This window comes from Vitis vinifera, chromosome 5, assembly GCF_030704535.1.
Source record: "Vitis vinifera cultivar Pinot Noir 40024 chromosome 5, ASM3070453v1".
Lineage (NCBI taxonomy): Eukaryota > Viridiplantae > Streptophyta > Magnoliopsida > Vitales > Vitaceae > Vitis > Vitis vinifera.
In genome coordinates, this window is record NC_081809.1 from 2,607,069 (window position 1) to 2,634,238 (window position 27,170).

Sequence of the window (27,170 nt, forward strand, 5' to 3'; positions counted from 1 at the left end):
CAATCAATCACTACACATCCCTACAAAAAAGGTGAACCCATAATGTACCTGGGGAGACATTTATGATGCCAAAGTCAGTACAACAACTTTGATAGGAGAATTAAGAAAACCTTTTTTTTTTTTTTTAATCATGCTTGAAGAGCTTAACTGCAAAGCATTTATCATGGTATAATGGATATTTTGCCTTAACTTTCCACACGTTTTCCTTTATTTGCGGGTAACTGCCTTGCACCATCAATCACTACACATCCCTACAAAGAAGGTGAACTCATAATGTACCCGGGGAGACATTTATGATGCCAAAGTCAGTACAACAACTTTGATAGGAGAATTAAGAAAACCTTTTTTTTTTTTATCACGCTTGAAGAGCTTAACTGCAAAGCATTTATCATGGTATAATGGATATTTTGCCTTAACTTTCCACACGTTTTCCTTTATTTGCGGGTAACTGCCTTGTGCCATTATTTTTGTATGTTATTGTGATGTCCTACATCGGATAGGGGAGAATGTTCTTAGTACTATATATGTAGAGGCTTCTCTTAACCAAGTAGGCACGTTTTAAAGCCGTGAGGACCCTTTTGGGTCAAAAGCGGACAATATCTACACAATTGGGAATGAGTCGTTACAAATAGTATCAGAGCCAATCCCTAACCCCGGTGTGGGGGTTTGTTTGGCTCCATAAGAGGTGTTTGTCTGTTTGACCCTACAATCCTGTGGGACACAACGAGAACATTGTGTCTGCATGGGGGAGGGGGGTGTTTGTGATGTCCCACATTAGATAGGGGAAAATGTTTCTGACACTATATATGTAGAAACCACTCTTAACCAAGTAGACGCGTTTTAAAGTCATGAGGGCCCCTTTGGGTCCAAAGCGGACAATATCTACACGGTTGGGAGCGGGTCGTTACAATTATAGCTTTGTCTTTGACAGTGCCAGACTCTATTAATGGATTTCAACCATCGTTTTCACTTTTTTTTAGGCAAGCTTGAAACGGAAAACAAGTTGAGATCTTTCGTAATTGAATCATGACAAATGAGTATTGTTATGTGCTTATTTATTCCACATTTGCCATGGCTTTATATCAAAGTCTTTTGTGATCCCATGCTTCTACTTGCATCGGTGATATGCATACCAATACATCTCATCTACCTAGGCATCTGCAAAGTCAATCCCAATTCGGATCTAAAGGCATGAGATGCTTTGTCTACACATAAAGTCCACCAACCCTCTAGGCAATTGTACTCCTCTTGAGTGGCTTAAGGTTGTTTAGCGAGAAAGTCGGTTAAGACTTGCCCTTTTATTGACAAGCGGGATAGGAGCTACATATTTGCAGGTAACCGCCTTACACCATTATATTTATATATTATAGCTTTGTTTTTAATTGGGTAGAGCTCTAACCTGGTCAAATTCTATTCTTTTGTACACTTTCTATTGGATAGCCCAAAAAACCTACACATGCATGTGATTTAAAATTTTGAAATTCTATATCAGGGAGGTAGGCCTAAGCATGCTATATCGAAAAATCATGAAAAATCCAAATTTCTCAATTAGATGCCAAAAAATTAGCAAAACTTAGTCTAACCAACCGAGTTTTCATTATCAATTTTGTATCGGCTGAAACTTGATTTTAACGATAAAATTTCATTAATAATTTGTAATATTTTTAATCCATGAGCTCAACAACATATTTGTCCTATTGCTTGGTGATTGAATGGATCGACTAAGTACTATAGGATGAGCTATTGTAAACAAGGGTAATAAAGAGGTTCCCACCTATGTCCTTTTAATGATCAAGTTAGTTCAAAGTTGTCTAATAAGACTTGTACGAAACAATTTGGCTCTAAGTTAAAGCTTTAATCTCAACACCAAGTGTAAATCGTGAAGTCGAGCATGGGTGATGGATTACAGTGCAAGGGGTATGAACAATATCTTCTATTTTTTGACTCGATTACCGTTATTGACCTAGCCATGGTCATGTAGTAGGAGTAAAGTCTTAATAGGTTAAGTGAACTCCAACCTCTTAGGTTATGTAAAGGCTATTGTGAATGTCATTGGTTGATAAAAGTTGTTTAAGTAACAACCCATGAACAAATGAGAATGCCTGATGTTAACTAAATAAGTCAATGCTTGCATGACCCAATTGTGCTAGCTTTTGGATAAGGTCCAATTAGGTTGGTACAATTAGATGACCTCGTAGTCATGGTCCTTTCTTGTGTAATCGCCCAATATCTAGTCAATCGATGGGTTGATTCAACATTACTGTTTGAGCTTATTGTTAGGGTTTTATCTACATATTGGGATATCCTAAACCTTATAGTGTTCATTAGCCCCATTAGGTTTTGTTCAACCATATTACTCAAGTATCTTAAATCTTAACGGTTTTCTGGGGTTAGGTTCATTTAGGACCTTTCCATGTCTAGGTTCATTTAGATTTTCTCCGATTTTATTTAGGAAAATCCAACCCTTTTTACATTGCATTACAAAAAATCACTTTCAAAACTTTAAAAGTGGTTATGTTAAAATCACTTCTAGGTTTTTAGGGGGACATTTATTAAAATAATCAATTAGCATTTGACAAAAAGGAAACTTTGGAAAATATTTTTGATAATATGCTATAATGTTTTTTTTTTTTAAAGTACATATAGGAAAGCACTTTCAAATCTTTTAGTAAGCCCTTTTTTTATTTTATTTTATACATAAGTAGTATTTCAATTTATTACAAATAGGTGGTATTTTGATTCATTATTCTTATTAGAAAATATAAAATATCTAAAATTACTATTTTACCCTTACATTTCATTTATCAAGTCTCATTGTCTTTCCATCTTATAAAAAAACTATTTTTTGTTTTTTTTAGTCTTATTATTAAAAAACAAAAAACTCTCAAAATTTGTTTTAAATAAAAATAAAAATTTATTTTAAATTATGTGTAAAGGTAAGTCAATTTATTTATTTTTTTCATTCTTATACCTATTATTATTAAATATTAGAATGGAAACAAATGATCATCCTAATATTAAATTCCTTGTTCATTCAAATATTAGAAATAAAATTTTTTTTATCAAAAAATAAGAATGAAAACAAAATACATATTTTCGTATACCAAACAACCCCTAAATACTTTGCTTGAGATTGTTTGTTTTGATTTAATCCTATATATTATAGTTTTGAATTTTGCAATAAAAGCGTCTTTTCTTTATTACTATTTTTTTCAAAAAAAAAAAAAAAGAAAGTGAAAAAGAAAAAAAGAAAAAAAGAAAAAAAGAAAAAAGAAATAATATATATATATATCTATATATTTGAAATTTGGCTTGCCGATCTCACTCAAAATTTCATTATTTAAAAGAATGTCCCCTGGAACATTCTGGAGTCTGGGCGACGACTCTTTCACATAAACGTCACCTCCTCCCCAAAGCCTCCTCTAAACGTCCCAGAGGTTTCTACAATAAAGTAGTTCTTTGCCGCCATTGGAGGTTTCTAGCTGGCGCCGACCACTCATGGCTGTGGAAACTGAAGCTGCGACTCCGGGCTTGGCCCTAGCTGAAACCGACATCAACTGGAACAGGTTCTGCTGGTTTCCCTCTGCGCCATCCGCCTTTTGTTATTGTTTGCGTTTTCATTTCATTTTTATTTTTTATTTTTTTTAGTGGGGGGTTTAATTTCTTTCTTCTGTTTGAACCCATTTCAGGTTTTATTTTGGTTTTTTTGGGAAATTTTTTTAATGGCTGCATGATTGGTTTTTAGCTTTACCTTTTGGGTTTATATTCGATTTGGTTACCAGAAAGTGGGAGGGAAATGGAAGGAAAATGATGGAGAAATTCCAATTCCTCCTATTCAAATTGGGGACGAAAGATAGGAAAGTGAGTAGGGAGAGTTCAAATTTACTGAAAAATATGTAGGGAGGGTTCAAAGGTGTTCAAAAATTGATCATTCATTAACACCTGATTGAAAAGAGATTTCTTGAGCACAGATGTTTAGCATAATCTGCTATGTGCTTGAAAACTTGCTCCATTTGGTTTCTAAGAAGATATAGGAGAAGAAAACAGATCAAAATTTTCATTTTATTTTTCCTAAGTTCTCTCAGTGCCTGGAGGCATAGGTTGTCTTCGATAGCGAATTTCTCAAGTTCTGTGATATCTGTGAGTAACCAACATGGAGGTTTGAGTGCTTGAAGTAAAATCCATTTTTAACCTTACACTGGTTGTCGAATGTAGGTTGGACAAGACAAGGTTTCATATCATTGGGGCCATCCTCTTTACTGCTCAGTCAGCCTTGCTGCATCCAACAGCGGTTGTAAAAACCAGAATGCAAGTAGATGGCTCTGGACTTTCTCACATGGGCGGTATATCAGTATTTAGACATATACTAAAAAGCGATGGCATCCCTGGACTATTTAGAGGTTTTGGAACATCTGCCATTGGATCCTTGCCAGGTAGGGTCCTGGCCTTGACGTCCCTTGAAGTATCAAAAGATATGATGTTCAAATACACTAAGCATCTAGACATGCCTGAAGCAACCCGAGTCGGGATTGCAAATGGGGTAGCAGGCTTGTCCTCAAATTTAGTTTCCTGTGTATACTATGTGCCTTTGGATGTGGTATGCAGACTTTTTCTATCTTTTGATACTACTTCATTCTTTTCCTTTCTGTTCTTTTGGGTTGTCTACATACAAAGATAGAAAACTGGTTCCAAAAACAGGAAGTTTTCAAAAAACAGATATAGACCTGGATGATAAAGATGCATCTGCTAAAAACTGCGTAGCCAATGCTCTATATAGGTTGCATTTGGTGCATGATGAGATGGTTTAAACGAATTCCACTACTGCTGTGACTGATTACATATGCTTGATAGAAAAGACTTTAAAATGAAGAAAAAAAAGTCACCAACGAAAAATGTCTTGTGTTATCTCAAATTGGTTTGTTCGCACTGGGGTTAAAAGGCCCAATTTTTATTAAATGGTTTTCCCAGGGTTCAAACAAGGGTATAACCTTGGTAATAAAATCTAAGTGGCAGATATTTGTTGAGATGGTTCTTCAGAATATCTGCAGTTTGACATGAATTTTTCTTAGCATGTTTTCCGGTATTGTACATGCCTTTTTTTTTTTTTTTTTGTTAATTGCATTTTCTCTTTATCACAAACTCAAAAGTCATATGTGAAGGATGTTTTTTTCATGACATTCTTGCAATTTTTCGTGTTCTATTATCAGGTTTGTCAGAGGCTAATGGTACAAGGGCTACCAGGGACTGCATATTGCAGTGGGCCTTTTGATGTTGTTCATAAAGTAATGAAGGCTGAAGGGTTCCGTGGTATGTATAGAGGTTTTGGATTAACAGCTGTGACCCAATCTCCAGCGTATGCACTTTGGTGGGGTGTCTATGGTGCTGCTCAACACATGATCTGGAGGTATTTCAATGTGCCTTGATTTACATATGTTCTTACAGTGGATACTCATTATACCAGACTAAAATTCATCTTTCTTTGCTGTTTTAATTTTGCTGATGATTTCAGGAGCTTGGACTACAGAGAAAATACAGAGAGGAAACCATCTCATTTGGAGATGGCAACTGTTCAAGCTTCAGCTGGAATTGTAGCTGGTGCTTGTTCCTCTGTTGTTACTACTCCCATAGACACTGTAAAAACACGACTCCAGGTAATAAAAAATATTGCATTAGCCCCCTCTCTCACCTGCATGCATCAGTAAGGCCAGAAGTCCTTGGTTTAGGATATCATATATAAGGAACATCTCTAATATGGATTGTCCTGAATCTTGTCCTCTTAAACTGCAGGTCATGGATAATTATGGCGCTGGAAGGCCATCTGTAATGAAGACGGCAAAAACTCTTCTTAAAGAAGATGGATGGCGGGGCTTCTATAGAGGGTTTGGACCCCGCTTCTTAAATATGTCACTCTATGGAACCACGATGATTGTTACTTATGAACTGATAAGTATGTTGGCTTCTCCTTTTCAACATGGGCAAATTTATGGTAGCGATCAGCTTTGTGCTTTGTCAGGACATCCCTAGGTTTAGGATTTTGAAACAAAACTTAGATTTATTATAATTTTGTTCAACTTCCAATCATGATTTTCTGTTTTGGGCAAGAAGCCCCTCTGTCTGACAATCTTGAATTGTTCTGATTCCAGAGTCTTAGGAAACCAATCTAGCATCTCAGCTAACCTCCTTCCTAGATTCACACCAAGATCAAAGCTTAGAAACCTTTGGAAATGACATAAATTTCATTCACTGGCTCTGTTTCAACTGCTGAAACCCAGTTTAGAAACCTTGCCTTTGTTATGATTCTACAAGAAATGAACACTTCCAACATCTTTCATCATTTGGGTTCAGGAAGAACTTTAGATTAACTGATTTATTGATTGTAGTCAATTATTTCTGATCACTGCAACTAGGCTCTGGAGAGTGGAGACTAGCCCACCGATAGCCACAGATTTTATGTACATGGCTGCAGAGTGTACTTACATCACCAGCTAAATGCCTTTTCCCCCTCTTTTTTCCAGAGAGATTATCCCTGAAGCAAGCGTGACGTTCTTTAATGGAGGACAACAAAAGCTGCAGTCAACTGCATCTGAATCAAGGATAGGTGAATCTTCAATACAATTTGTTGGCCGCCTTCATAGATATCTGCCATTTGAAGGCAGCATTGCCACGGTAAACTGAACAGCAAGTTCCTAAAAGGGGGTTTTGTTCCTTTGATTAGGTTCCTTCTCTGTAATTCTGATGAGAAGACGGTATGCTGCCATTGAAATTTTGGTACGGCTTTTGTCAGTCAAGCAGGAAAAGAAGTGTTCATTCATCCTGATATGTACACATCAATGTTGACACGTTTGCCATTGAAATTTTGGTACGGATTTTGTCAGTCAAGCAGGAAAAGAAGTGTTCATTCATCCTGATATGTACACATCAATGTTGACACGTGGTTTTAATTTTAAAACATATATTCATCGAATTTAAATTTATTTATCATTTATTTATTTTTACCATATGTATTAATAATTTTTAATTTAATAAATTATTTTATATGTCATATTATTTGCGAAAGAAATATTTAGATGTACTCATTAATAAAGTGATTTTGTGAGAGAAGCACTCATCAAATGCCCATAAAAAGGTCATATGAAGTGCAGCTTTAAATTTTGAAAAGTGATTTTTAAATTTTTGTCATATATTTCTCTTTTTACACGTGTTTTTAATTCTTCCTTGAATCCTCGAAGGTGTACTAAAATTATTTCTATTTTTAAATATTTTTTAAAATAAAAATACGCATGCCCAAACTTCATATACACGCTATCTAGGACCAATAATTTTTTTTTCCTCCTTTTTTTAATGATAATAAAGTAAAATATTTAATAAAAAATAAAATTTTAAAAAGAAAATAAAAAAAGGAGAATAAAATCATGCATCAGAAGTGACGGTTAACGGCGACCACAACAGAATCAGCAGGCTAAATATAAAAAATTAACGATCCGTTAACGTCCGTTTTTTACGGGACATTATAAATAGAGTCTCCGAAAATCCTCGGAATCAGGTATCGGTGGTGGTGGTGGACAGCTCCTATTCTTTGCTTGGAGATCTACTCTCTCCGATCTCTCTCTCCGCTGCTGGTTTCCATCTCTTCTGTAAGTTTATGTCTTCCTCTTCTCTCTCCATTTATATCCATCCTGATCTTTATCGATCTCAATTGTATTTATAATTTCACGGTTAGATCTGAATTGTTCACCGCTTGATTTTCGAACTGCGTTTCCTTGATTGCTTTGGAATGGGTTGGAAATGTGTTATGGCTGCGTTGATTTGGTTTAATTCATGTTTTTTTGTGCGATTGTTTGATTTGCTGTGTTGTTCGTCTGATCTTGCCTTGTTGTTTGGTAGCCGGGAAATTGGGGAGAAGGAAGGGAATTCACGTTATGAATCTGATGTGCTGTGTTCTTTGGTTTATGAAAATCGAAAGCTGTCTTGCACTGATTCGGATGTGGTAATAGGTTCAATCGGCCGAGGATTTTGTTTTTTCATCGCAGAAAAGGAGGAAAACTATTAGATTCATTTATTTTTCTAACCAAAACTCGTTTTTTAAATTTCATTTAATCCATAGCTTTGAAAAGGTCTGAAATGGGTTGTGGCTCTGTTGATTTGTTTTAGTTCTTGTTTTATCATGTGATTGATTGATTTGTTTTGCTCTTCTTCTGATCTTGGCTTCCTTATTTCTGGTAGCCTTGGAAACTGAGGAGATGGAAAGGAATTAAATGTTCTGAATCTAATGTCCTGTGTTGTTTTGGTTTATATAACTGAGGCCATAGTTGTTTTAATCTGAATTGGACGGAGGATTTTTTCTTTTTTAATTTTAATTTTTCATGTTAGATTGGAAATTTTAATTTATTTTTATTTTTTTGGCAACAAAATGGTGCATGAATACTTGAGTCTCATTTTACGGAGTATATTTGATTGATTGCTTTTGAAAGGGTCTGAAGTGTCTCATGGCTCTGTTGATTTGTTTTTTATTCAGGTTTTGTGATGCGAATGATTGATTTGTTGTGTTGTTATGTGATCTTTTCTCTGTTGTTTGGTAGCCATGGAAAACTTAGATGGAAGGAAGGAATTAAACTTCTGAATTTAATGGTTTGGTGTTGTTTTTGTATATGAAAATTGAAACTTCTACTGAGCTGAGGAGCTGGACATAAAATTATGTTCATTTCAATGCTGGATTTTCATTTTTCAGGTTATGAATGAGAAGAAATCTTATATTTAAAATTTTAATCTGTTTTCTCAGTAACCAAATGGTACAGGGTTAAGCTCTTTGCCAGATTTGATGGATTTGCCTTTCTATGATGGAGATGGTAGCTAACTTGTTTTATTTGTCTATTTTGCATGGATTGAAATCATAACACTCTTGTGATTTTTTAATCTTTTTTGAATTTTTCTCTCGAGTGTTGATTTCAGTTCTAGTTATCTTGGTTTTGGTAATGTACGGATTTATGTTGCTCTTTTGTTTATGTCAGAAAATGATATCCAATTATACGTGTGATCTGTTGCTGCGTTTTCATGCATTCTAAGTTCTAGTTTCCTGGGTTCATTACCCTCCATGGCATGTGATGAGGTTTATGTTTGCAATTATTTTGAATTTCTGATGTTTATAGGAAGCTTTAGATTTTTAATGGATTTGCTGTCTCACTAAATTATGCTACCAAAGTTTGTGTTATGTGCTATTAGGAACTGAACATTGAATGGATTTCTGAATTGGTATTTTTGGATCTTTTAGATAAAAAGATGGGGCTGTCTTTCACCAAACTTTTCAGTCGGCTATTTGCTAAGAAGGAGATGCGCATTCTCATGGTTGGTCTTGATGCTGCTGGTAAAACTACAATTTTGTATAAGCTCAAGTTGGGGGAAATTGTCACCACTATCCCTACCATTGGTATGTGTTTTCACATTTTGGACTCTCCAGTTTCTTCCTGCTACGGGGCTATTGTTTTCTAATAAGTGTAATAGTGATGTCAAGCAAATAAAAACCAAAGTACTTCATGAAATATTTGATTTTATTTGTGATGACTCTTTTTCAAATATCGAGTTGCATTAAAGGACATTGATCTGATGTCTTGTATTCTAAAATGGGCATGGACATAGCAGACCCACCTCGGGCATATGAGCGCCTATTTCCTGGGGAAAAAACACATCAAACATGCCAGTCTCAACTTTCCTTAATTCCAAGTTTGGTCTTTGGTGTCAAGTTTGCTATGCAACCTAATTCACACCATCTCCACTGCTCTCTGTTATATAGTTGAAGTTGGTGTGACACCTATCAAAAAAAAAAAAGTTGAAGTTGGTGTAACCTCTATTCATTTATTTATGGGACATGTTTCCTTTTTTTTTTTTTGGCAGGATTTAATGTGGAGACTGTGGAATATAAGAATATCAGCTTCACTGTCTGGGATGTTGGTGGTCAGGACAAGGTAAGCAACAATTGTAACAAGATTGCTCCTTTCAATTCATGTTGCTCTTTTCTCGGACTATATAAATGTTTAACATAATTTCATTCATATTAATGCAAGCTCCATTTTATGCATATATAATATCATTGTCTTTATATATGTTATAATAATGTCATTATCCTCCCTCCTTTTTGTTTGCAAAGCTGGACAGTCCCTGTGATTTGAAAAAGGCATACACACATGACATGCTTATGATTCAGCGTTGAATAAATGTTCCCCTTGTCACTTCACTTAAAAGCTTTTCCCTTTTTATTTATTTGTTATTAAAGGCAGTGCATTTTGTGGCTCATATATGTTGTACTTTTATGTGAATATATACAAATGGGGTTGTATGTATTGAGCAGCCATAGAAGCATTGGTTAAGTATGTCTAACAGAAAAATTTGCAGCTTAGTTTGCTTGACATTGACATGCTCATTGAGTTTGATATGCTTATGAAGAGTCTAGTGCTGACTAGCTGTCCTCCTGTCAGAACTCAACAAATTCACGATGAAAATTTGTTTAAGCTACCTTCAAATTTTGTTTTTAGTAGGAAATTCTGTCCATGTTATGGGTAGTACTTTATCATTTATTGCCATCATTTATAAACACACTGCTGCTTGTTTTACATGCGCATGCGCTTAAGGATGGTATAATGCTGATTAGCTAATATTTTCATAAGCTAAATTTACTTCTTCAGCCTTCCAGTTACGACTGTTTTGTATTATTTAGAAAGCTGATCCACATTGTGGCAGACATGAATGTATGCTCAAAAGTTGACCAACAAAATCATATCTGTTTTTATTTATTTATTTTCCAATTTTTGAGGATTTGCTTGAATTTGTAAACCTACCTTGATCATAAGTCAGTCTCTTTATGTACATCTTTGTGCTTGTTAGAGTTCATTGAACTTTTAGGGATCAGTTGGTTGAATTGATCATTTGGCAAGAACTTCTCTTACATTTTAGCTTCTTTCTTTTGACTTGGCCAATGCTAGATTCGACCTTTGTGGAGACACTACTTCCAAAACACGCAAGGGCTTATCTTCGTTGTTGACAGTAATGACCGAGACCGTGTGGTTGAGGCTAGAGATGAGCTGCACAGGATGTTGAATGAGGTAATAGAAAGTTTGTGTAATTTTGTTTGTTTTTGTTCTTTGTTTATTTATTTTGATACATTTTAGAACTTTATTACATAGAATTGCACAAGACCTTTCCATCAATCTCACAATAGTAAAGACCAACTGTGCAAAGGACCCACTGGTGAAAGCTTTTGTAGCTATGCTTATACATGTCTGGTAATAGTTTTCTTCTTCTTATTGGTAGGATGAACTGAGGGATGCTGTGCTGCTTGTGTTTGCAAACAAGCAAGATCTTCCAAATGCTATGAATGCTGCAGAGATAACTGACAAGCTTGGACTTCACTCTCTCCGACAGCGCCACTGGTAAATTAGATAGATACTCTCCTTCCCTCCTCCCCCTCCCTCTCTGTCTCACATGTGGTCATTGTTGATATCTTGCAGGTATATCCAGAGCACATGTGCCACTTCTGGAGAAGGGCTGTACGAGGGACTGGATTGGCTTTCAAACAACATTGCTAACAAGGTAGGCTCAAGTTACATGTATCTCATGGTCACCCTTAATATTTGAAACAAAACTGAGGTAATTGTGGCTTCACTTTTCGTAATACAACCTTCTGACCTTTCAGGCTTAGAGGACTGCAGAATCAGATGGTTTTCTAAGGCTTTTCATGGTTGCAGTCCGTGGCAGAGTATAGGTGTTACTGCTATTATTTTTATCATTACTGGTGTTTTAGATTTAATTTTCTTTTTATTATTGCGGCGAAAAATAGATGCTTTTCTTTCTGTTACTTCTGAAATCTTTTCATATGTACTATCTGTTTGTGGTTTTTAATTACCATGTAGATGGTTGACATTTGTGATTTGTCTCTCTATGGTCCCAATAAGTCACATTCTGTTTCCTAGTTTTCCTTTTGTTGTTGTTCATCCAATTTTAATCTAATTTAATCAAGATTATTTTTTCCTCAAATGTTTTTTTTTTTTCTCTTTTGATAAGTAAATTTTGTCCCATTGGGACTTGAAACCTCACCCAAACTCTTCTCATCCCTTTATCACTTGAGCCCTGGCTCAAGGGTTTTTTTTTCTCAAATATTTTTATCAACCCAATGGGTTTATTATGCACGAAAGCCCATTTATGGCCCCCACCAAACCAGTCATATATAGCAACTATACAAATGCAATATGACTATAGGCTATGTTTGGTAGGTCAGGTCCATCATTTGATATGATCAAAGATAAAAGATAAAAGAAAGGATGATATATCTCTTATCCCAATTGACGATGAGATAGAATCAAATATCTTGTCATTCTATATAGGATGTATTATTGTCAAATATTTTCTATCTTTTTCTCATTCTATATAGGATATATTATTGTCAAATTGAGAGGTAGGATGTATATATCAATTGTTTTATTCTTTTACATTACTTATTTTATAACATAATTTTTTTTATTATAAAATTAAATTTATCCTTAAAAAGGAATTTAAAAATATTTACAAAATATATTATAATTTTGTATTAAATTTTTATTCTTTTATAAAGTTTATTTGAATTACAACTTCAAGTCAATGATTGTAATTTTGTATCCAATCTTATTTAAGCTATGGTTTTAATTTGTTTTGATATTTTAAGCAAAAAAAAAAAAGAAAAGAAAAGAAAAAGGAAATAGGAAATCACTTATTTGAAGTGAATCTTATCTTCGCAAATTTGAAATTATATAGCCTCATATTAATTCTTGTTATATATATATATATATTAAAAAATTAACTTAAATTAACTTCTTATTTCTTGGAACAAATGTATAAATTAAAATAACACAAATTTATTGAGAAAAGAATTATGCGACGTATTTTCCAAAAGAAAGAATTCACTATTGCTATATGTAAGAGGTGTTTGGTAAATCCTAGATGATTTAATTCATATTGATTTAATTTTTTTATTAAAATAACTTAATATCATAATTTAATTTAATAACTTAATATCATAATTTAAAATTAAAAATGATTTTAGATGACGTTTATTTTTTGACTAAATAGAAGAAACAAAAATATTTGATTTTTTTTATTCAAATAAAATTAATTTGTTGATATTAATTAATATAACAAAAGTGAATTTTGTTAAATATTTACTTTTAATTGAATATAAAAAAAATCAAATATTTTAGATTTTTCTATTCAATAAACAAACAAACACCACATTAAAATAATTAACTTATTTTTATTTAAATAAAAAATTATATTTATAAAAAAATTTTAAAATTGATATAAATTAAATCCTTACATCATTAAATCACTTTAAGTTATTAATTTAATTTATCAAAGACCCCAAATGAAATAAGAACGTTATATCCTCATATATAATTATCCTCTTTGACACAAAAATTAAGAAGTTTTTTATTTTGTTGACGCTTGATCTTCTCACACTTGGAAACTTCATATTGGGCGTTCCCAATTCAATTCATCCATCTATCTTTACTCTCAATCCACTTTGAATCATTACTAATTAATTGAACACGTACAGATGTTTGATTCTCAAAAAAAATTTGAAAAAAATAAAATAAAGAGGAAAACTATGAGAAAAAAAAAAAAAGGTTTAAGGTTAATAATTTTTTTTATATATTTCTTTTAAATTCATTTTGTTTTTATATAAAAATTAAATAATTTTAAAATTTATAAATTTTTTAATAATTTTAATTTTATTTATTTATTTTTAGTATTTTTTTAGAATGAAACTAAATATAAGAAAACTATTTTTCTTAATACTCCTCTTCTTCTTTTGTTTTTTTTTACTTTTCAAAACCAAACAGATAAACTATTATTGTTTACGAGAATTTGCACAATAAAAGCTTCTATTTTATTTTAAAGAAAACAAAAACAAAAACAAAGAAACTAGAAAGTGTATCCAAGAAAAAAAAAAAATTAAATTCCAGATAAATTCCACTTCTATGTGCGATACTGGGTATATATAGTGGTGTTTTCTCTTCGTTTTCATTCATGTGCTCAGACAGCCCTTTGATTTTCAAGAAGATGGCAAAGAGTTTCACCTCTTTGGTTTTCTCTCTTTCATTTCTCTCAATTGCTTTCTGTATCTACAGCAAGGTATGTTTTTGTCAGAAGGTTTTGACGTGCCCGGGAACTACTCCCATGTCTGTGACCCAGCAAGGTTTGCTGCCCTAGGGTTTGATATGAAGGACTTTGTGTATTGTAATTCTTCGCTTCCATATATATGATGTCAGGGTAAAGGATTTGGTAGATCGAATGACGCTAGAAGAAAAAGCCACGAATGTTATATATAAAGCTGCTGGAGTGGAAAGGATAGGATTGCCTCCTTATCAATGGTGGTCAGAGGCACTTCATGGGGTCTCATCAGTGAGTATAAATGGTCCGACCTTCTTCGATGAGACTGTCCCCGGTGCCACGAGCTTTCCCAATGTTATACTCTCAGCTGCTTCATTCAATCAGTCACTATGGAAGACAATTAGGCAGGTGATCAGTACTTCTACTTGCTAGACTGCCTGGTTTCTTCATTCTTTATGTCATTTATATCCTTCGATAATTCTGGTTTCTGGTTATGAACAACTGATTGTTTATTGTAATACTTAGGTTGTTTCAAAGGAAGCAAGAGCCACGTACAATTTAGGCCATGCGGGGTTGACATTTTGGTGTCCAAATGTGAATGTAGCGAGGGATCCGAGATGGGGAAGGACCCAGGAGACGGTGGAGAGGATCCATTCACAGTCAGCGTGTATGCGGTTAGCTATGTTAGAGGGCTTCAGGATGTCGAGGGAACTGAGAACACCACGGATTTGAACTCTAGGCCTCTGAAGGTGTCCTCCTCCGGCAAGCATTTTGCTGCCTATGATCTTGATAACTGGCTTAATGTTGACAGAAACCATTTCAATGCAAGGGTAAGTAAATCGTTTATAAAAACTATTAATTAATGTCGATAACATTAATTTTTCTATAAGAATTGTTTTTGTTCATATATTTTTGTAGGTTTCAGAGCAAGATATGGCGGAAACCTTTCTTCGTCCCTTTGAAGCGTGCGTTAGAGAGGGTGATGTTAGCGGTGTCATGTGCTCCTTCAATAACATCAATGGAATTCCTCCTTGTGCTGATCCAAGACTCTTCAAAGGCACTATAAGAGACGAATGGAATCTTCATGGGTAAAGTTCAATTAGTAGACAATTAAATTCATGCTGAAACTGAAGTAATATTAATGGTTACATTGATCTTATTAATTAATTTCTGTTTACAGATATATAGTCTCAGATTGTTGGTCCATTGAAACCATTGTAGAAGACCAAAAATTCCTTGATGTCACAGGTGAGGAGGCAGTTGCATTGAACCTGAAAGCAGGTTACTATCCCCAACAAGCCCCCAGTTAATCAAATCCTGATTATTTTTGTTTCAAAGTCTTATGTAAGTTGTAAGTACTCCAATGGGAATTCTGCAGGTCTGGATTTGGAATGTGGGCATTACTACAACGACTCCCCTGCGAGCGCAGTGATGGCAGGGAGGGTCGGTCAGCATGACTTGGACCAGTCGCTGAGTAACCTCTATGTAGTGCTGATGAGGCTGGGGTTCTTTGATGGCATCCCGGCTCTCGCATCTCTTGGGAAGGATGATATATCTGCTTATCTGCTGAACACATTGAGCTGGCAAGGGAAGCTGCGAGACAAGGAATCGTTCTTTTGAAGAACGATAATGCGACTTTGCCACTGAAATCTGTAAAGAATCTGGCATTGGTTGGGCCTAATGCTGATGCTTATGGTGCGATGATGGGAAATTATGCAGGTATCAAAATACCCTCTATCTAATTACTCGATGATGTTCTAATTGTTCGGTAACCGCTTTAAAAAGTATTTTTAAAAACTGTTTTCAAAAAACACTTCTCAAACATAACTTATTTTTTTACAACGGTTTTCGTGTTTTATGCATTTTTCTTCAATATGCCCAATTCAACTTGTAAACTAATATAAGATATCCAGGGCCCCCATGTCGCTCGGTGTCTCCTCGGGATGCCTTTTCTGCCATTGGAAATGTGACATACGAAATGGGATGTGGTGATGTTCTATGCCATAACGATACCTACGTCTACAAAGCTGTGGAAGCTGCCAAACATGCTGATACTACTATTATTGTGGTGGGAATTACTGATGTATCCATTGGGACTGAGGACAAGGATAGAGTGGATCTTCTCCTTCCAGGCTACCAAACTCATCTGGTCAACCAAATTGCTAAGGCCACCACTGCTCCTATAATTCTTGTAGTATGTGTGGTCACTGTGGTGGCCCTATCGACATTTCTTTTGCTAGGGACAACCCCGGGATTGAACCCATCCTGTGGGCTGGTTTTCCGGGTGAGGAAGGTGGAAACGCCATTGCAGATGTCGTTTATGGGAAGTACAATCCTGGTACGTAACATCCCAATTAATTTGTTATTTCATTGTAGCCCTCAGTACAACGGTTCTTCAAAACTGTTTCAGACTTTTTGTAAAAAATCAAAAATAATTTTTAAAAACAATATTTCAGAATTGTTTTTAAAAACACTTCCCAAATAGAGACGTTGTTTCTATGGATCCATTATCTGAATCTTGCTGATTCTGGGAACTCTTCTTTAATAGCAGGAGGAAGACTGCCAGTCACATGGTATGAAAATGGTTATGTTGGCATGCTGCCCATGACATCCATGGCACTAAGGTCAGTTGAAAGCTTGGGGTATCCAGGGAGGAAATACAAGTTCTTCAGTGGCTCCACTGTCTACCCCTTTGGCTGTGGGCTGAGCTACACCAACTTCTCCTACTCCCTAACAGCCCCCACAAGGTCAATCCACACCCACTTGAAGAAGTTGCAACCATGCCGCAGCATGGCTTACAGCATTTGCAGCGTCATACCACAATGCCCAGCAGTTCTAGTTGATGATTTGAGCTGTAATGAGACTTTTTGAGTTTGAGGTTGCAGTGAAGACTGTGGGGAGCATGGATGGAAGTGAAGTGGTGATTGTCTACTCAAGCCCTCCTTCAGGAATTGTTGGGACTCATATTAAGCAAGTGATTGGATTTGAGAGAGTGTTTGTGAAGGTGGGAGGTAGAGAAGGTGAAGTTTTCTATGAACGTTTGCAAGAGTTTGGGCATTGTTCATAGCAGTGGACATACTCTTTTGCCTTCTGGTTCTGACATCATCAAGGCAGGAGGTGACAATACAATTTCAGTCTCATTTCCTTTTCAAGCGGCCTACCATAATTATTAAGAAAGGGTAGTTCTCCAATTTAATAATAATAATAATAATTACAAGGTGGCATAATTAATTGGTCTAACCTAATCATAGTTATCACTATCATAACATTATTATAGTTTTCCAATAATATATATGGTTATTGTGTTGATGCCATATTTTTCTTCCAAATTGGCTTGGAAACAAAAAAATAAGTCAATAATTTTAATTTAAGGTAAGTATATAATTAACCCCAACATGGAAATAGCTTAATAAAAAAAAATTGGAAAAAATGAGTTTTGACTCACTAATTTGAACAAATATAGAAAAAAGAACCCGAAATTTATAAATCAATTTTATCTTTATCCATTTAAAAATATTTAAAAATATAACTACTTTTCATAAATAAGATAATTATTTCTTAAAATAACTCTATTACTTATCACGATTACAATACCAATTAACCGTGTGTATTTTTCTCTCTAAAACAAACATCCTATCCAAATAGGTCTTTCAAATTTTGAAGAGTGGGTGTTTGGATCGATGACATTTTTAGTTTAGAAGATAGAGATACAAATAAAAATAATATATTGCTATTTTTTTTCATGTTCTTGATTAATGCAGTGATTGGTGGCCAAGAAAATTTAGAAAGGAAAAAAAAAACTCTATCCTAAGCAAACACCATTACAGCCTAATTACATCCTAATCCATGTGAAAATGTGAAAATAATTTATTAGATGACAAAAGTCAATTCCATCGTATCTTCGTTTATGTCAGGACCATTATTCTCATTCAAAAGGAATAAAAACCCTAATTCCTTCAAAACCCCATATCTGTAATAGCCACGACTTTCTTCTATTTTCCAACTCAACCACAAATCGATGGAAAACCGCTTCAACATTTTTGCACTTCCTTTGTTTATAGAGTTTGAGATAGAGACCATGTCAAATCATGTCTTTCGTCATGGAGAAGAGTCAGTGATGAAAAGTGGGAAATGCGTCGCATAGGTGGAGGAGTCGACTTGTTAATTGATATCATTGAGACTTGTTAATTTTATTGCAAATTTTTTTATGTTTACTTGACGAGAGAGAGAGAGAGAGAGAGAGAGAGAGAGAGGGAGGGAGAATTTCTTTTTTGCTTTGCACTCCCACTGAAATTTCTTTAGTCTTTCTTCTCTTGCGGAAAATAGAGAATGCATATTTTACTAAAATGGATTTGCATTATGCTATAAGGAACATAATTGAACTCCTAATTGCCATCTTAACAATATTATTAACAAAAACTTAAATGTATAGAAGACCTGCTTAACCTTCCTAATGATAATGGTAATTCACTTGAAGAGAGTATGAAGCTGAATTTGAATAATCTCCAACCCTGATGGTGTGAGACCCAGATGGCAAGAGTGAATAACCAGTGCTATCAACAATCCTCAAGCTCTTGCAAGCATTCATGGAAAACTTCACCCTCTCAGTATCTCCTGCAGCTACAAAAACTTTCTGGAATCCAATCACTTGCTTAATATGAGTTCCAACAATTCCAGATGGAGGGATTGAGTAAACCATGAGCACCTCACTTCCGTCCACCATCCCCACATTGGTCACTGCAACCTCAAACTCAATGGTGTCATCACAACTCATGTCGTCCAGTAGAACTGCTGGGCATGATGGTACCTTTTGATCTTCTGTGTAAGCCACTGTGCGGCATTTCTGGAACTTGTTCAAGTCGATGTCGATGGATATTTTCGAGGTGGCTAATGAGTAGGAGAACTTGGTGTAGCTCATGCCATAGCCAAAGGGGTAGACTGTGGAGCCATCGAAGAATTTGTATGTCCTCCCTGGGTAGCCTAGTTCATCAACTGGCCTTAGTGACATGGAGGACATCGGCAGCATATCAACATAATCAGCTTCATACCATGTCACTGGTAGTCTTCCTCCTATATATACATATGTTGTCAAGTCACACATAATCCTTCGAAATTAGTTCATATGTATTCTACTTTTGATACCCAATTAAAGAAAGTGAATTAGAAACTTACCAGGATTATACTTCCCAAAAACAACATCTGCAATGGCGTGTCCGCCTTGCTCCCCAGGAAAACCAACCCAGAGGATGGCTGAGATTCTGGGATTATTTTTAGCAAAAGTGATGTCAATATTGCTACCACTGAGGACTACAAGAATCACAGGACCACTGGAGACTTCAGCAACTTGTTTGATCAGCTCTGTTTGGTTGCCTGGGAGTAGGAAATCAACTCTATCTACGAACTCAGCCTCGATCGATAAGTCAGTCCCTACGAAAATGATGGTAACTTCTGCAGATTTTGCAGCTTCTTTTGCTTCAGAGAAATAGGTATCGTTACTGCATGAAGCATCCAAACAGCCCGTCGCATACGTGACGTTTCCAATGGCAGAAAAGGCTTCAAGAGGAGATACATACTTGCAGGGCAGCCCTACATATAAAGTGTAAGATTCCCGACCCATTAAAGAAAAAAAAAAGGAGAAAAATCTCATACTGCACCTGCATAGTTTCCAATCATAACTTCAGTAGCATTGGCATGGGGCCCAACCAATGCTATCTTTTTTCCAGGTTTTAATGGCAAAACTTCATAATCATTCTTCAGAAGAACGATCCCTTGTCTTGCGGCTTCCCTTGCCAACTCAATGTGATCGGCAGCACAGATATCCTTCAGTCCAAGCGACTCATACGCTGGGATACCATCAAAGTATCCAACCCTCATAAGCAGAACATAAATATTCTTCAACGCCCGGTCTAGTTCATACTGACTCACTTTCCCAGTCAGGACTGATTCGTTAAGGGCATCAGTATAGTAATGGCCACATTCCAAATCCAACCCTGAAGAATATGAGGATATACATTCAACTTACTTAGATTACCATGCATGAGTTGCATTGAAAGAAAGAGAAATTGATTAACTTCCCAACCTGCTTGTAGGGTTTTTGCAACAGCATCCACCTTTGAGTCATTAAGGTAGTTTTGATTGTCCACAATCACCTCAAGACCATAACAATCAGATACTATGTATCTGTAACAGAAATTGAATCAGTATTGGGAGCAGGCTAAATACTTAGAATATGAATCATTTTAAGTTGTTGGATCCGTACCCGTGAAGATCCCATTCGTCTCTTATCACTCCTTTCAAGAGTCTTGGATCAGAACAAGGAGGGATTCCATTGATTTTATTGAAGGAGCACATAACACTGCTTACATCACCCTCTCTGACGCACCTCTCAAATGGAGAGACAAAAGTCTCCTTCATATCTTGCTCAGAAACCTACCAAAAAAATAGTATGGACATTAAAAAAATATATATAAAAAAACGAACTTTTATCATTGTGAATTTATGGATGAATTAATGTTTAGGCTTACCCTTGCATCGAAAGTGTGTCGATCGACGTTAAGCCATGAATCAATATCATAAGCAGCATAATGCTTGCAGCATGAGGAGACCTTGAGAGGCCTAGAGTTCAAATCCGTAACGTTCTCTGTCCCCTCAACATCCTGCAGGCCTCTAACGTAGTTAACTGCAAACTCACCAACAATGAAAGGATCTTCACCGGATGTCTCTTGGGTCCTTCCCCATCTTGTATCACGTACTACATTGATGTTTGGACTCCAAAACGTCAACCCGGCATGCCCCAAATTGTACATGGCTCTACCTTCCGTCGAAACAACCTGTATAAAATACCAAAAAAATTGGCATAGTTAATGGCCTAATCGAAAGAAAGTAGCATCTTCATTGCTTACTGTACCCGTCCAAGAGTCTTCCACAGTGTTTGATTGAAGGCTGCAGTTGAGAGTATAACAGTGGGAAGGCTCGTTGCTCCAGGAATAGTCTCGTCGAAGAAGACGCCGGGGCCGAGGTTCGAGATACCGTGCAGCGCCTCCGACCACCAGGAATACTCCGGCAATCCTAGTCTTCTCACCCCAGAAGCTGTATGCACAGACTGCATCACCTTTTCTTGTAGAGTCATTCGACTCACCAAATCCTTTGCCCTCTCCTTGTACGAAAGTGATTTATCACAGAAGGCAAAGCTCTTCATATCAAGACCCAGCAAAGCATATCTTGATTCATCGCAAACATAGGTGTAATTTTTAGCCAAATCACCATACTCACCCACGAAATCATCCATCAAAAGCCTGGACTGCCCTGTAGATACAGCCCAGGAAGCAACGGAAAGCATTGAAAGACAAAACAACAGAAATCTGAAACCTGTCGCCATCTTTGAGAAACGGAACTCTCTGAGTGAAACCCAGGAAGATACCACCATTTATAAGCCTTGTAGAGGTGATCACAAGTGTAATTTCACTTAGGCTTATCCAAATGGACTCCGTATAGAATCCCCCAGTCAATAGATTCGTCTTTAGATAAGTGTAATTACTCTCTCCGCATCATCTGATAGGCTATTATTAATTCAGATATCATTATTAAAAAAAAATAAAGAAGTATATCATTAAATCAAAATTTCTAGAGTCCTTATTAAAGCATAATTATCAGCAATTTTGCCGGAAAATCCATCCTTCCTTTTTTAATTCTGAAAATGGGCCTAGAAAATTTTCTTTTTTCCTTTTACATGCAATAATTATGATAACAAATATAGATCAATCAAATACCTATCAATGACGTCATATATATTTATCTAAGGTCAATATTCATACTAAATATATATATAGATCAAATTAGTTAACTCTATCAACTATATCTTATCAAATTATGTTTATAGTATGATTTATTTATTTCTATATTATCTAAACAAGGATAATTTCATTTGAATATCATTAATTTTATCCTTTCCATAATTTAATTAATTTATGATTTTTCTTAAAAATACCTATAAAACACTTGTACGGTTTTTTTTATTAAAAGAAAAATAAAAGACTTCCCTTAATTTGGTTATTAGATCCCATACATAAATTAAATAAAAAAAGTCAAATATATTGTTTTTGTTTTTATTTTTCAAAGATTAATGTTCTTATTTATTCTAAAACAAGAATGGATGAAAAATATTAACTAAAAAAATCACTGGGACAACCCTTGAAACAAATATGGATTTTAACTCAATGGTCCAAAGTTCTAATAAGTGTAGTTTTTTATGTTTTCGATTGATTAAAAATGACAAAAGAAAAACTTAAATAATTTTTATCTTCTTTTTTAATTTAATAATATTTTTCCTAATTAATTTTCATTTAATATTTAATCTTACAACTTATATTTTAGTTAGCACTTAAAAAATACGTTTTATTTTTAAAATAAACTCAAAGAAGGCAATTGAAATTTATTGAAAAGGAGTGATTTTAAACATTTCAAGATTTAAATACTTAATTAATTATATTTTTCATTTAAATTAACGGTGATACATGTGAATGTAGAGGAAGAGATTTGGATAATGCGCATTCTAAAACATACATTAGGAGAATATATATTGATTAATTGAAAAGTTAAGAGGAGATGAGAGATAGGATCACAAATAGCTTTCATTTGTGGAAGGACTCGCACCAAAAGTGAGGTTGGTTCTTGAAAAAGTTGTTTGTTCAAGCTTTCACTAGGGTCTATTTTTTTCTTCATTTATTTGGCCTCTTGGAAAGTTTGAAGAAGGCTAAGTGCACCAGCCTCTGGACTTGTGAATTGATGGCTTAACAAACCATTTCAATAATTTTAATTTGAAGTTAATTTGGCACTGTACACAAAAAAAATATTTTCCTTTGATTCTTTCGTTTTTTTACCACAACTTGAAGAATAATAATGAAATTGTTTTCTTTTCTTGAATTTGAAGATCAATTGAAAACTTAAAATGACTTTTTCCCGAAACTTGTTGAATGAAAGGAAAAAGAACGAAATTGTTTTCTTTTCTTGAATTTGAAGATCAATTGAAAACTTAGAATGACTTTTTCTTTCCAAAACTTGTTGAATGAAATGAAAAAGAACGCTTGTTTTTAACCCTTCTGTTGTTTACCAAACATGGAGGAAGAGTTTATGAAGCTCTATTTATTTTAAAGACCAAATTAGTGGTAATTTAATCCACTAAATTTTTTATGTCTACGGGTTTATTTTACAAAAATAATGTTAGTCTTTAAAAATTTTAAAATTATTGTTAAAGGTAACATTTTTTTATTAAATAGATAATAACAGATTTGAAGGTTATGAGTGACATTGGAGGCTCTATGTTCATATATTAACTAAAAGTATAAAGTATAAGCAAAATATGGACCAGAAAATGAGATAAATTGTTTATTAATAATATGGAAAATAATGCATACATTCATATGTATCTAGAAACTAGAGAAAACCTGAACCTAAATTGAAAACATTAGCTTAAACTAATTATGGTAGTTCACTTGAAAGGGAAATGAGACTGAAGTTGAATTGTCTCCAGCCATGATGGTGTGGGAACCAGAAGGCAATAGGATATAACCACTACTATCAACAAGGCCCAAACTCTTGCAAACGTTCATGGAAAACTTCACCTTCTCTGTATTTCCTACCTTCACAAACACTCTCTCAAATCCGATCACTTGCTTAATATGAGTTCCGACAATCCCTGATGGAGGGCTTGAGTAGACCATCACAACTTCACTTCCATCCATGCTTCCCACATTCTTCACTGCAACCTGAAACTCAAAACTTTCATCACAGCTCAAATCGTCAACTAGGACTGCTGAGCATTCTGGCTGGAAGCTATCACTGCTGTAAGCCATGCTCCGGCACTGTTGCAACCTGGTCAGGCTAATGTGGACCGACCTTGTGGGGGCTGTTAGGGAGTAGGAGAAGTTGGTGTAGCTCAAGCCATAGCCAAAGGGATAGACAGTGGAGCCATTGAAGAATTTGTATGTTCTCCCTGGATAGCCTAAGCTCTCGATTGGCCTTAGTGCCATGGAGGTCATGGGCAGCATGCCAACATAACCATTTTCATACCATGTGATTGGCGATCTTCCCCCTGTTAAAGAAGAGGTCGACCCACCCAGAATTTAATTTCGAGATTCAATTTAATTTCGAGATTCAAACAATGACAATTAACTCATGGAGATATAATGAATCAGTTGGTAACATACCAGGATTGTACTTCCCAAAAACAATGTCTGCAATAGCATTGCCGCCTTGCTCACCCGGAAAACCAGCCCACAGGATGGCTGCGATCTTAGGGTTGTTCTTAGCAAAGGAAATGTCAATAGGGCCACCACACATTACTACAAGAATTACAGGACCAGTGGAGAGATCAGTAACTTGGTTGACCATCTCAGTTTGGTAGCCAGGAAGGAGGAGATCCTCTCTATCCCTCTCCTCAGCCTCAATGGATAAATCAGTACCCACCAGAATGATAGTAGCATCAGCATTTTTCGCAGCTTCTGCAGCCTTGTAGACGTGGGTGTCATTATGACATTTAACATCAGCACATCCTACTTCATATGTCACATCTCCAAGCTCAGAGAAGGCATCAAGAGGAGACACATAATGGCATGGGATCCCTATACAGAATAGTTAAAAGGTATATAAATTATAAAAATATATATGATCTTGTTAACTAAAGGGTATATGTTATTGATACCTGCATAATTTCCAATCATAGCTACAGTGGCATTGGCATGAGGCCCAACCAAAGCCAGCTTCTTTACAGGTTTCAGCGGCAAAGTCGCATTATCGTTCTTCAGAAGAACAATGCCTTGTCTCGCGGCTTCCCTGGCCAGCTCTATGTGTTCATCATTGCAGATATCCTTCTTCCCAAGAGAAGCAAGAGACGGGATGCCATCAAAGAATCCGACCCTCATCAGCACGACATAGAGGTAACTCAGGGACTTGTCGACGTCATGCTCACTGACTCTCCCTTCCCTCACTGCTGTAGCAAGGGAATCGTTGTAGTAATGCCCACATTCCAAATCCAAACCTGCAGAATTCACATTGGAGTTAAAAATTTACATTATGGAAATGAAAAATGGGATTTAAGATTCACGTTAGGCTTGTTGGAGATTAGTAGATTACTAACCTGCTTTCATACTCAATGCAACACCTTCCTCACTTGTGACATCAAGGAATTTCTGGTCTTGCACAATGGTATCAATGGCCCAACAATCTGATACTATATACCTGTAGAAGAATAAGATCAATGTTACTGCTAATATTACTTTCATGTAGTGTTATTTATATATATCTAGTAAAATCTACCCATGAAGATTCCATTGTTCTCTTATAACCCCTTTCAAGAATCTTGGATCAGCACAAGGAGGGATTCCATTGATATTATTGAAGGAGCACATAACACTGCTGGTATCACCCTCTTTAACACACATCTCAAAAGGACGAAGAAACGTTTCCGTCATATCTTGCTCCGACACCTACAAAAATCAACACACCCAAGAGTCTTAGACAAAGTTTTCAACATTAATATATAGTTTTAAAACTTGATCTCCATGAAACGAATTACTAGTTATTGTACCTTTGCATCAAAATGGCGTCTGTCAACATTAAACCACTGATCAAGATCGTAAGCAGCAAAATGCTTGCAGGAGGAGGCGATCTTTAGAGGCCTAGAGTTCAAATCTGTGGTGTTCTCCGTCCCCTCAATATCCTGAAGACCTCTAACGTAGTTAACCCCATACACGCCAACAGTGAGAGGATCTTCCCCCGGTGTCTCTAGGATCCTTCCCCATCTGGGATCTCGCGCTACATTGATGTTTGGACTCCAAAACGTCAACCCCGCATGCCCTAAATTGTACATCGCTCTTGCTTCCGTCGAAACAACCTAATTACGACGAAAAAAAAAAAAAGGCTGGTTGGTTATATACCCACAATTTAGAAGAAGAAGAAGAAGAAGAAAGGGGAAAAAAACTGGCGAGTAGATTGATAGATTAATGTGAGAAAACCTGGCCAAGAGTCTTCCATAGTGACTGATTGAATGAAGCAGCGGAGAGTATAACATTTGGAAAGCTTGTTGCGCCTGGGACAACCTCATCGAAGAAGGTCGCCGAACCAACGTTTGCGACTCCATGCAGCGCCTCTGACCACCATTTGTAAGGAGGTAATCCTATCCTTGGCACCCCAGAAGCTACATCTATAACATTCCTTGCTTTTTCTTCTAGCGTGATTCGATCAACTAAGTCCTTTACCCTGACATCATATGGAAGTGAAGAATCACAATACACAAAGTCCTTCATATCAAGACCTAGTGCAGCGAACCTTGACGCGTCACAGACATAAGTGTAGTTCCCAGGCACATCAAAGGCCTGTGATAGAAACCTGGAGTTGGGCCTGGGTGTGTATCTTGCTGTGGAAACAGCCAAGAAAGCAATGGCGAGGATAGATAGAGAGAAAAACAAACGGGTGAAACTCTTTGCCATGATGGTGAGTCTGGAATCTGAATGAATAGAATGGAAGAGATAATGGTCAAAATACTACTAGCTAGGGTATTTATAAGAACGAGAGATGATACAAAACGGAATCTAATTCTATTTTCCTTGGGCTCTTTAGTTTTCTAAAGCTGAATTTTAATGCTATCTTATCTATTAGAAGATTAAAAAAAACCTTATCTGTTATATGTTTCAAGATGAAGCAAAGAGAAGATAAACCAGCATGGCATACGATATAACAAGAGATAAGATGAACATGTTTAGTCTATAATGGGTAAGATGAATTATTCCTTTATGGGTTATTTGATTAAAAGGGTTATTGGAAATTGAAATTGCGAAATTTAACCCTCTTCCTTTTTAGTCCCATTTTGATAAAAATGACATCATTTTTTTTTTTTTTTTTTATAAAAATAACTTTCTTTAAAACTACATATAAATACTCAAGATGATAAATGGTATTTATGTTCACAACAAGTTATTTTTCAAATAAAAATATAGAAAGAGTTAGATTCACAAATTTTGGGGTTATTTAATTCCTTTTAA

The 27,170-nt window shown here is 35.6% G+C and overlaps 4 protein-coding genes and 1 pseudogene across 8 annotated transcripts; 3 read left to right on the forward strand and 2 right to left on the reverse strand.

Annotated features, from left to right (window-relative positions):
* Positions 1 to 3,302: 3,302 nt before the first annotated feature.
* LOC100242630 (nicotinamide adenine dinucleotide transporter 2, mitochondrial) lies at positions 3,303 to 6,995 on the forward strand. 4 transcript variants are annotated; one of them, XR_785740.3, is made up of 7 exons: positions 3,303 to 3,566; positions 4,216 to 4,597; positions 5,208 to 5,404; positions 5,510 to 5,651; positions 5,788 to 5,947; positions 6,516 to 6,598; positions 6,716 to 6,995. XR_785740.3 is itself a non-coding variant. In XM_010651358.2 (6 exons), the coding sequence occupies exons 1-6, from the start codon at positions 3,499 to 3,501 to the stop codon at positions 6,437 to 6,439; spliced, it is 981 nt and encodes a 326-aa protein (XP_010649660.1). In that variant the 5' UTR covers positions 3,326 to 3,498; the 3' UTR covers positions 6,440 to 6,995. The 4 variants fall into 4 exon arrangements, 3 of the variants coding, with proteins under 3 accessions (XP_010649660.1, XP_010649661.1, XP_059592726.1); XM_010651358.2 differs by having other exon boundaries at positions 3,326 to 3,566; positions 6,408 to 6,995; XM_010651359.2 differs by having other exon boundaries at positions 3,326 to 3,566; positions 6,516 to 6,995.
* A 514-nt stretch (positions 6,996 to 7,509) lies between these two features.
* On the forward strand, positions 7,510 to 11,959 carry LOC100242458 (ADP-ribosylation factor). Of its 2 annotated transcripts, XM_002264618.5 has the most exons (7): positions 7,528 to 7,634; positions 9,269 to 9,424; positions 9,889 to 9,959; positions 10,974 to 11,093; positions 11,302 to 11,420; positions 11,499 to 11,580; positions 11,684 to 11,959. In XM_002264618.5, the coding sequence occupies exons 2-7, from the start codon at positions 9,277 to 9,279 to the stop codon at positions 11,687 to 11,689; spliced, it is 546 nt and encodes a 181-aa protein (XP_002264654.1). In that variant the 5' UTR covers positions 7,528 to 7,634; positions 9,269 to 9,276; the 3' UTR covers positions 11,690 to 11,959. The 2 variants fall into 2 exon arrangements, with proteins under 2 accessions (XP_059592727.1, XP_002264654.1); XM_059736744.1 differs by having other exon boundaries at positions 7,510 to 7,634; positions 11,499 to 11,959.
* Positions 11,960 to 14,313: 2,354 nt separating this feature from the next.
* Positions 14,314 to 17,308, forward strand: LOC100264913 (beta-D-xylosidase 3-like; annotated as a pseudogene).
* Positions 17,309 to 18,522: 1,214 nt separating this feature from the next.
* LOC100259724 (beta-xylosidase/alpha-L-arabinofuranosidase 1) lies at positions 18,523 to 21,539 on the reverse strand. Its single transcript, XM_002274555.3, has 7 exons — positions 21,041 to 21,539; positions 20,658 to 20,963; positions 20,393 to 20,562; positions 20,213 to 20,313; positions 19,788 to 20,123; positions 19,306 to 19,719; positions 18,523 to 19,203 (listed from the first exon to the last, which is right to left on the reverse strand). Exons 1-7 carry the CDS (start codon positions 21,509 to 21,511, stop codon positions 18,584 to 18,586), a joined length of 2,418 nt encoding a protein of 805 aa, XP_002274591.1. The 5' UTR covers positions 21,512 to 21,539; the 3' UTR covers positions 18,523 to 18,583.
* A 1,964-nt stretch (positions 21,540 to 23,503) lies between these two features.
* Positions 23,504 to 26,635, reverse strand: LOC100254614 (probable beta-D-xylosidase 5). The gene is made up of 7 exons (XM_002274583.3): positions 26,145 to 26,635; positions 25,718 to 26,023; positions 25,447 to 25,616; positions 25,268 to 25,368; positions 24,833 to 25,168; positions 24,339 to 24,752; positions 23,504 to 24,223 (listed from the first exon to the last, which is right to left on the reverse strand). Exons 1-7 carry the CDS (start codon positions 26,616 to 26,618, stop codon positions 23,607 to 23,609), a joined length of 2,418 nt encoding a protein of 805 aa, XP_002274619.1. The 5' UTR covers positions 26,619 to 26,635; the 3' UTR covers positions 23,504 to 23,606.
* Between the last annotated feature and the right edge of the window lie 535 nt (positions 26,636 to 27,170).

Excerpts from the sequence above, each read along its gene's own strand:
- LOC100242630 (XM_059736743.1), top strand. The coding sequence starts at position 3,499 with ATGGCTGTGGAAACTGAAGCTGCGACTCCGGGCTTGGCCCTAGCTGAA. Across the intron at positions 3,567-4,215 it reads ACCGACATCAACTGGAACAG|GTTGGACAAGACAAGGTTTC; the intron begins GTTCTGCTGGTT and ends TGTCGAATGTAG. Across the intron at positions 5,405-5,509 it reads GCTCAACACATGATCTGGAG|GAGCTTGGACTACAGAGAAA; the intron begins GTATTTCAATGT and ends TGATGATTTCAG.
- LOC100242458 (XM_059736744.1), top strand. The coding sequence starts at position 9,277 with ATGGGGCTGTCTTTCACCAAACTTTTCAGTCGGCTATTTGCTAAGAAG. Across the intron at positions 9,425-9,888 it reads CACCACTATCCCTACCATTG|GATTTAATGTGGAGACTGTG; the intron begins GTATGTGTTTTC and ends TTTTTTTGGCAG. Across the intron at positions 11,094-11,301 it reads TGCACAGGATGTTGAATGAG|GATGAACTGAGGGATGCTGT; the intron begins GTAATAGAAAGT and ends TCTTATTGGTAG.
- LOC100259724 (XM_002274555.3), bottom strand. The coding sequence starts at position 21,511 with ATGGCGACAGGTTTCAGATTTCTGTTGTTTTGTCTTTCAATGCTTTCC. Across the intron at positions 20,124-20,212 it reads TGCAAAAACCCTACAAGCAG|GGTTGGATTTGGAATGTGGC; the intron begins GTTGGGAAGTTA and ends CATATTCTTCAG. Across the intron at positions 19,204-19,305 it reads TTTTGGGAAGTATAATCCTG|GAGGAAGACTACCAGTGACA; the intron begins GTAAGTTTCTAA and ends ATGTATATATAG.
- LOC100254614 (XM_002274583.3), bottom strand. The coding sequence starts at position 26,618 with ATGGCAAAGAGTTTCACCCGTTTGTTTTTCTCTCTATCTATCCTCGCC. Across the intron at positions 25,369-25,446 it reads GAACAATGGAATCTTCATGG|GTATATAGTATCAGATTGTT; the intron begins GTAGATTTTACT and ends ATTCTTCTACAG. Across the intron at positions 24,753-24,832 it reads TATGATTGGAAATTATGCAG|GGATCCCATGCCATTATGTG; the intron begins GTATCAATAACA and ends TATTCTGTATAG.